Consider the following 7,963-nt stretch of genomic DNA (forward strand, 5'->3'; position numbering starts at 1 on the left):
GGGGAGAGAACAGGCGGTTGCGGGGAATGCAGGATAGGACGGGGGATGTGTGTGTGTGTGTGTGTGGTGGTGGTGGAGACCTCGTCTGTACCCTCATCGCTCAGGCGCGGACGCGATTCAAAGTCGTCACTCGGTCGCAGGATCAGCAGGTGCATCCTCGTCTACGATGCGGAACTTCTTCTGCTCGTTCCACCAAGCCTGGCGAGCCTCGCCGACGAGCGAGCCCTCGAGCTTGGGATCCTTGTCACCCTCGCCTGCGTACCAGAGGAGAGCGACCTCTGCGCGCGGGCCGTCGCACCCGCCACAGCCGCAAGGCAGGCCGTGCGGCTCAAAGAGGTTGATAGGCGGCCCGGCCTCGAGCAGACGGCGTTGCTCTGCGGCACACTTTGTCTTGGCGAGGTCGCTCACGTACTTATTGTACTGGCTTGTCCGCAGGTACTCGGTGCAAGTGGCGCAGATGGTGGCGACCTGCCATGGACCGTCGACCCCGCCAGCGCACTTGTACTCGACATAGGACGACTCGTCGATGTCGTCGAAGCAGATCTGGCACTCGCAGTCGACCGGCGGCTTTCCGTGTGGTGTCTCGGACATATGGACAAGCGGTATGTGAATGTGTGTGCGTGTGTGTGTGGGGAGGGGGATGGAGAGAGCGGTGAGTCTCAACATTGGCTGCACAGGGCGGGACACTATCGTGTGCTGACTTTACTCTCCATCCAGAAGATTAAGCCGCGCCTGGCGGTCCCAAAGAACAACACCATCACCGGAGAGATGGCGGATGCGGTGGGTCGGGATGGAGCCGAGGCCTTCGTCGAGCCCGGCGAGCCAGGCGGCGAGCGGCATCTCTTGGACGCCTGTGAACCGATCCTCGTACCCGACGACCCACGTCTTGTCCCTGAGTCGCGGATCCCACTGGATCTTGTTGAGCGCCTTGTCAGCGCCCAGAAATCGTCCCTTCTTCCCGCTCTTCCCGCTCCCACCGGCCCCGTCTCCCGCTGTCCAAGGCCACTCGGCCGACAGCGGCTTACCAACCGTGGCCGCGTACTCGTGCTCATCGCCGCCGTCATCGCTTGCCACCGTCACCGTTATTACGTCACCATCATGCACTACATACGCACGCACCTTCACAATCTGTACTCCCCACGTCCCGCGCTCCCGATCATGTGTGAGCTGCCATCGTCCACCCGCCCGTGGAGCCGAATGGAAGGCCTGCTTTGTCGAGACTGGTCTCTCTCTCTCTCTCTCCCCCCTCTAACCCCCCTTCACATACCGCCCCATTGACGTCGACCTTGCCATCAGCAATCTGAGTCTTGGCCCACTTTCTAGACTCGCCCGTCTTGCTCGCCAACCACGCATCAAGCACCATCGTCTCTGCATCGGCCGACATGCGCTCTTTTCTCTCAGACAACAGTTACCAGTCATTCTCCTGCATCATTTAGCAGGACACAACCCGTTGTTTTTCGGATGCCAATTAATCGCATCGATCGTTCGCATTGTGGTATTCGTTTGTGTGCCAGGCAATGCCCGATCCGAGAGTACCATCAAGACGGCCACCCCACCGCACCCCCCCCCCCCCACCCAGCCCCTCCACTTCCACCTCTTCCGCCCCCCCCCCCCCCAACCTCCACCACCCACCACATCCACCTCGTACACCCTCTCTCGAACTTCGTCTCACCCACCAATCCACCCTCCCACTCATTCTCCTTTGACCTCCCCTCCCCACCTGGCCAAGTACGACCTTCCCAGCCCCCCCCCCCCCCCCCTTCCTCCCCTCTCCCGTCCGCTCGCTCGTTCGCACGCGTGCGGCAAACGTTAACCTGCCCCTCGCCTCCCTCCGACATCCGCTGGTCCACATTCAGCCAGCCACTCACTCGTGGACGTACTGGTGGGGACAGATATCATGAGTATGAACATGGGGATGGCTCCGAGTGGGTCGTCGTCGGTAGTGTTCCCTACGGCGCCGGCCGACTATGTGCTGCTGGAAAAGGTGGGCGCAGGCTCGGCCGGTGTGGTGCACAAGGCGTACTGCAAGTCGCTCGACCGCGTGCTCGCCATCAAGAAGATCCAGCTGGAAGAGTGCGACAATCTTGTCGACGTGCTTGGCGAGGTGCATGTCCTCTCGCAGTGCCACCATCCGAACATTATCTCGTACTACGGCACCATCCAGTCCGGAGCAGAGCTCTGGATTTTGATGTCGTACGCCGGCGAGGGCTCGGCCGCCGAGCTGCTCTCATTTGCGTACCCGACAGGCCTGCCGGAGCGTGCTGTGGCGACCATCCTCTCCCAGGTTCTCTGCGGGCTGGAGTACTTTCACGACAACGCGCTTATTCACCGCGACATCAAGGCCGACAACATTGTGTTTGACGTCGACGGGACGGTCAAGATCGCCGACTTTGGCGTGGCGGCACGGCTCAAGTCGCGCGAGGACGTCAAGAACTCGTTTGTGGGCACGCCGTACTCGATGGCGCCCGAGGTGCTCGACGAGTCGATGCCGTACAACTCTGCGGTGGATATCTGGTCGGTCGGCATCCTTGCGCTGGAGCTGGCGCTCGGGCCAGTCGCTTTTGCCAAGCATCGTCGCGACCAGCTCTTTGCCGAAGTCCAGATGACAGCGCAGCCGACGCTAGACAAGTTCGGCCTCTCGGAGGCCTTTGGGACTTTTGTCGACGCCTGCCTCACCCGCGAGCCGAGCCGTCGCCCGACTGCACGCTCGCTGCGGACCGCCTCGCCGCTGGTTGCGGCTACCTCGGCCCACATCATGGACAGCTCCGCTCTGGCCAAGACGCTCTTTGGCTCGCTGCCGCCGTTCTCGGCCCGCTTTGCCCACAACGTCGAGATGACCCAGCGCGCATACGTCGACAACGTCGCCGCACAGCAGTATGGGTCGGGCGTGGGCACGCCGTCGTCGACGCCGGGCTCGCTGCCGACCTCGGCGTCGGGCGACTTTGGCCAAGTTGCCCCGCCGCTGTTGTACCACCAGTCATCGGTACCCGGCTCGCTCAACTCGTCGACAACCAACATCACCGGCCTTGCCGACGCTGCCATTGCCTCTGCGTCCGAAACCTCGTCGGTCTCGGGAGTCCACGACGGGCACGACTCGTCTATAACTTCGTCGTCGCCGGTCTCGGTCCGCGCCGACCAGCTGGAGTCGATCACGTCTGAAGTCTGCATCCCGCAGGCCCACCCGAGGCCGACCCACCGCACGGCAAGCCCTCTCGCTTTGAGCTCCTCTCCTCCTCTGACGCATCCGGATCCGCCACTGGCGGCGCGAACGGCTCCGTCGCCGCCCGCAAGCGCCCAGGCTCGCGCTTTGTCGAGGTCACGCCAGACTCACCAGACGCGCGCCCGACCCACCCGCCCGTCCCCACCGTCAGGGACGAGCCCGGATCGCCACTCAATCACTCGGCGCCCGATCTCCGCGCGACCACCGGGTCCACGGATCTCGCCACCGGCCAGCGCCTCGGCCGCTTTACCGTTACACACGTCGCCACCTCGTCGCCGCCCTCGGCCGACGACGAGGTTACAACAGAGCCATCCAAACCCGAGCTCTCCGCCGCCGAGGCCGAGGAGGCCGCCAGGGCCCAAAAGGCTAAGAAAGCTCTGGCAGAGGTCCAGGCCCAGGTCAAGGCCCTCAACCAGTCCGAGGCCGCCCTCGCCGCCCTCCAGCAGGCCCGCCACCAGGCCGCACTCCAGGCGCAGGCCCAGGCCCAGGCGCAGGCCCAGGCCCAAGCGCAGGCCCAGGCCCAAGCCCAGGCCCAAGCGCAGGCGCAGGCGCAGGCGCAGGCGCAGGCGCAGGCGCAGGCACAGGCACAGGCAGCCGCCCAGGCCGCAGCACAGGCGCAGGCCGTTGCAGCCGCCCAAGCTCAAGCCCAAGCCCAGGCCGCGGCCCATTCGCGAGCACAGGCCGAGGCGCAGGCGCAGGCTAACGCCCAGGCCGCGGCGCAGGCACAGGCTCTGCGCCAGGCGCAGGCACAAGCGGCTCAGGCCAACGCACAGGCCCAAGCTGCTGCCGCCGCCCGTGGCCGTAACTCGGCCATGAGCTCACCGACTCATCTCCGCGACATGATGGTCGGCGAGTCGGCGAACACGTCGGAAGAGTCGATCCTCAACGACACCAACGGCGCTGTCGACGACGCATCGGGCAAGCTCGATCTGGTGCTCGCAGAGATGGCGGCTCTCAAGAGCCAGATGTCAGTGATGACGACCCAGGTCCAGACCCAGCTTCAGATGATCTCCATGCTCTGGCACATGGTCCTCCAGGAGCAGGCGCTCTCGGCCGAGTGGCGCCAGCGCGCCGCTGCCGCCGCCCCGCCAACTCCGTCTGTACCCATGCTGCCGCCGGAGCTCCTTCTCCGCCAAGTAGCCAGCGCCCCACCGATGGGCCCGCCGCCCGTCATCGGCACAACGCTCGGCGCCTCGATTCCGCGCGAGCCCTCACCCGGTGCTGCGTCGTCCATGCAGCAAGAGTTTGAGCGGCTCCGCCGCGAGAACATGCGCCTTCGCGCCGCCGCCATCAATTCCGGCTCTACCGGTCACGGCGCCACTGTCGGCCACAGTACCACAAACAGCGGCTATTAGCCCACAATCATGCGGGCGTTGGGACGCATTGTCATGCTTCAAAGTGAACAACACTCTGCGTATTCAAGTCCCTGAACCCGTGCGCGGCCATGCAAAGCCAGTAGGCTGAACCTCTGGGCGGCGGTGGTCAAACGAGTAGACAATTCAAAGTGCTTTCCTTGTCGAGCAAGTAATGCGTCTGGTGTAGTGGCAACATTTATGCTTCCCAAGCATGAGCTCCGGGTTCGATTCCCGGGACGCGAACTTTTTTTGCTCCGCCTCATACCCTCCCCCTCAACCTCCTCTCTTCATTCCCCAAAACTGTCTCACCGCCACATCGTCCTTTGTCAGCATCATAGCTACCATATCCTTTCCCCAACGTGTATCGCATCCTGCCAGATGGTTGGTTCTCACCAAGTTTGCCGCCAGTCGCTGCTCGTGCTGGCTCGAATCTGCCGCACCGCCCCCTCCGTCGTCAAGCCGGCCACATTGTCTGCCACCACTCTCCCCCGGCTTGCCATCCATGTCCGCTACGGCATACACGACCTACCCTGGACCGTCACCTACGTTCCGGATCACCCTCGCCACTCTCCCGCCAGCCAACCTCCTCCCGCCGCCGGCCACTCTCCGCCTCACGGCCCACCTGCACTTTGCCTCGCCGGCGACCTCACCGCGGTTGGTCTCTGTCCACGTCGAGCCGCGGCCGTGTCCGGTGGGCAAGGGCGGAGACGCTTCCTCGCCACCACTTCCTCCGCCGGCCTGGGCTTCGGGCTCAGATCGCCAGTTTGGCGCTTACCTCCGCGCTCTCCGGCCAGCCCATCTCTCGCCGGCTGAGCCCGGGGCGTGGCGGAGCGTGACCTTTGATCTCCCACTTGCGCGGGACTCGGCCCGCTTCGACGTCGTCGTCCGCGAGGACGCGCGGACTTCATCTTTCCGTGCTATCCTTGCGCATGCCGCCATTGTCCTTGCGCCCGAGACTCTGGCCACACCTGCGGCATCCGAGGCCTCACAGCTGCCGCCCGGCACAACGCTCGACGCCGCCATCGACGCCGCTCAAGCCTCAGCGGACTTTGTGGGCGGTGCGGTCATCGGCGCGCCGCACGTCACCATTCAGCGGACCAAGAGCCACGGCCTCGATCCGCTTGCACGGGTCTTCGAGGTTGTGGTCCCGCCGAATCCGTCAGGCACCTTTCCTGGCCTCAAGGGCGGTCTCCGGCTCACGGACGACAAGGCCGCCGGCGCCGAGTGGGTGCCTGTCGGCCCGGCACCGCCGGCACCATTGGACCAAGGCCTCTATCCCTGCCCCCTCGGCCACCGCGGCTACCCGTGCCGGCTGTTCTGGCTGGCACGGATGGCCGAGTGCTTCCGCGGCGGGCTCAAGTTTTACGCGCCGATCCACCTCGTGCCGCTGCTGCTGTTTCGGCCGCGCGCGCTGGCCTCGCCGCGCGCTGTCCTCCGCACACTGCTCAACATTTGCGGCTCGGCCGGCTTTGTAGCAGCGTACAATGGCATCGGCATCGGACTGCTGTGCAAGTTCCGCAACGCGGCCGGACGCGACGCCCAGATCCACACCATCATCGCCGGTACGCTCTCCGGCGCCGCTGTTCTGCTCGAGGCTGCATCGCGTCGGAAAGAAATGGCGCTGTACTGCGTGCCGCGCGCGTTAGACGCTGCTTGGCGCGTGTTGTTCGGCGAGAAGCCCCTGCTCGGCCTCCCGGCCGCCGTCCTCGTTGCTCTCCTCCACGCGCTCGCGCTCGGACTGACCGGCGGCGCGCTAGCGGTCGCACCGGCGGCGTTCAAAGGCACGTATCGGTCGATTCTGTCGCGGGCGCTGCTGATGTGAGGCAAGCGGCGTCTCGGCAGGCCTAGACAAGCATGCATCTTTTTACTGCTGGCTACAGTCTGCCGGCGGCGGGTCATTGCCGGGCACGTAGTCCTCGTCCTCGCCCGAGTTGTAGCCGGCAAGGTCGTTGATGGTGTGGACCGGGACATCGTCGTCGTCATCGGTCTCGTACTCGCTGTCGCCGTCGCCGCCCATGTAGCCCATGAACGGATCACCGCCGCCCTCGGCCTCGAGCTGGGCGAGCGCGGCAGTGCCGGTGAACCACGAGGCCGCGCGCGGGATCATCGACTGCAGGATCATGCCCAGCTCGTGGTCCATCTGCAGGTTCTCGCGGAGCTCGTGCAGCTCCTCGGGCTCCATGGCCTCCACCTCGTCGTCCTCGGGGAGGACCGGCGGGTAGAAAAAGTCGAAGAACGACGGCGCGTCGGCGCTCCGCACATCGCGGCCGTCCTTCCACTCGATGGCAGTCGCCGTTGCGGCCTTGAACATCGGGCCTTCGAACTTGTCGGTCTCGAGCGTGTAGCTCTTGGTCAGCACCTTGTTCGTAAAGTACTCGTTGTCGGCAAAGGTGAAGACAAGGTCGAATCCGGGGTTGTCCTCGGGATACGCAATGGTGACGTCGATGAGCGACTCGAGGACCGGGTAGTCCGACTCGGCAAGCACGTCCTCGAGCGACGAGTTATTCTGCAGAATCGAGAGCCAGTACCGCGGAAGGCCGACCGGCACCTCAACCTCGCCATCGTCGCCCTCGGCGCCGCCCTCGAGCTCCTCGTCCGAGACCAGGTCGGCGTCGGTCGGCTCGTACTCGCCGGTTACAATTGCCATCTGCTTCTCCTCGAGCGTCCGGAACTTGGCCGCGTACGCAATCTCCAGTGCACGGAACTCGGTCTGGAATGCCTGCTCCATCGCCACGCGCTCGTCCTCGATCTTGCGGAGCGCCGAGACCCGGCGCTTGACTTCCACCGGCGCCGTCTCCAGGAGGCCCGACGGCATGCCGATAAGGCCTTCGAACTTGGACTGCAGCGCCGACATGATCGATGGGTCCATCATCTGCATCAGCGCCGCCATTGCGCCGCCCTCGCCGCCATCAGCACCGCCCATCCCGGCCATCATCGCCGCCAGGTTCGACGCACCAGCCACGAGCGCCTCCTCGTCGACCTCACCATCGTCACCGTTGTCGGCCTCGCCCGCGCCGGCCAGCACCTGCGCAAACTGCGACGAGGCCTGCGGATCAAAGTTAAAGGTAAAGCCAGAGCCACTTGCCGGCCCGCCTGCCGCCGCTGCGCCCGTCGACGTGATGACCGTCTCAGGCGAGGTGGCCAACTCCGAACCATCACCCGCCTCGCTGGCAGGCACATGAGCGCCCGCCGTCTGCGGAGTGTTCATCGGCGTGTGTGCGTTCAGCAGCGGGTTCGTCGGCGTTCCGTTGTGCGCCTGGTTGCCAGTTGTCCGCCGGTTGCCAGCTGTTGGGGGGGGGGGGGGGGAGGAGGCGTGAGTGTAGAATCATCCTGGGCGGGACGGGGGGGGGGGGGGGGAAGGGGGAGGGAAGGGGGAGCGAGGGGGGAA

The 7,963-nt window shown here is 65.2% G+C and overlaps 5 protein-coding genes and 1 non-coding gene across 6 annotated transcripts in view; 3 read left to right on the forward strand and 3 right to left on the reverse strand.

Moving 5' to 3' along the window:
• Nucleotides 1–39: 39 nt before the first annotated feature.
• On the reverse strand, nucleotides 40–631 carry AMSG_03701 (uncharacterized protein). Its single transcript, XM_013904160.1, has one exon. It carries the CDS (start codon nucleotides 589–591, stop codon nucleotides 127–129), a length of 465 nt encoding a protein of 154 aa, XP_013759614.1. The 5' UTR covers nucleotides 592–631; the 3' UTR covers nucleotides 40–126.
• Nucleotides 632–685: 54 nt separating this feature from the next.
• AMSG_03702 (uncharacterized protein) lies at nucleotides 686–1,397 on the reverse strand. Its single transcript, XM_013904161.1, has 2 exons — nucleotides 1,268–1,397; nucleotides 686–1,128 (listed from the first exon to the last, which is right to left on the reverse strand). The coding sequence occupies exons 1-2, from the start codon at nucleotides 1,382–1,384 to the stop codon at nucleotides 703–705; spliced, it is 543 nt and encodes a 180-aa protein (XP_013759615.1). The 5' UTR covers nucleotides 1,385–1,397; the 3' UTR covers nucleotides 686–702.
• A 212-nt stretch (nucleotides 1,398–1,609) lies between these two features.
• Nucleotides 1,610–4,637, forward strand: AMSG_03703 (STE/STE20/FRAY protein kinase). The gene is made up of 2 exons (XM_013904162.1): nucleotides 1,610–1,728; nucleotides 1,893–4,637. Exon 2 carries the CDS (start codon nucleotides 1,898–1,900, stop codon nucleotides 4,034–4,036), a length of 2,139 nt encoding a protein of 712 aa, XP_013759616.1. The 5' UTR covers nucleotides 1,610–1,728; nucleotides 1,893–1,897; the 3' UTR covers nucleotides 4,037–4,637.
• A 110-nt stretch (nucleotides 4,638–4,747) lies between these two features.
• Nucleotides 4,748–4,818, forward strand: AMSG_20011. Its single transcript has one exon. It is a non-coding gene; the product is annotated as a tRNA-Gly (tRNA).
• Nucleotides 4,819–5,077: 259 nt separating this feature from the next.
• AMSG_03704 (uncharacterized protein) lies at nucleotides 5,078–6,964 on the forward strand (the record flags this gene model as incomplete). The annotated part of the gene is made up of 1 exon (XM_013904163.1): nucleotides 5,078–6,964. The coding sequence occupies one exon, from the start codon at nucleotides 5,078–5,080 to the stop codon at nucleotides 6,395–6,397; it is 1,320 nt and encodes a 439-aa protein (XP_013759617.1). The 3' UTR covers nucleotides 6,398–6,964.
• Nucleotides 6,425–7,963, reverse strand: part of AMSG_03705 (NAP-1 is) — a 1,963-nt gene continuing 424 nt past the window's right edge. Inside the window, exon 2 of the mRNA XM_013904164.1 lies at nucleotides 6,425–7,860. Coding sequence (XP_013759618.1) covers nucleotides 6,440–7,860 — 1,421 coding nt within the window. The 3' untranslated portion in view covers nucleotides 6,425–6,439. The remainder of the gene's footprint in view (nucleotides 7,861–7,963) is intronic.

This window comes from Thecamonas trahens (genome assembly GCF_000142905.1).
Source record: "Thecamonas trahens ATCC 50062 unplaced genomic scaffold supercont1.14, whole genome shotgun sequence".
Taxonomy (NCBI): Eukaryota; order Apusomonadida; family Apusomonadidae; genus Thecamonas; species Thecamonas trahens.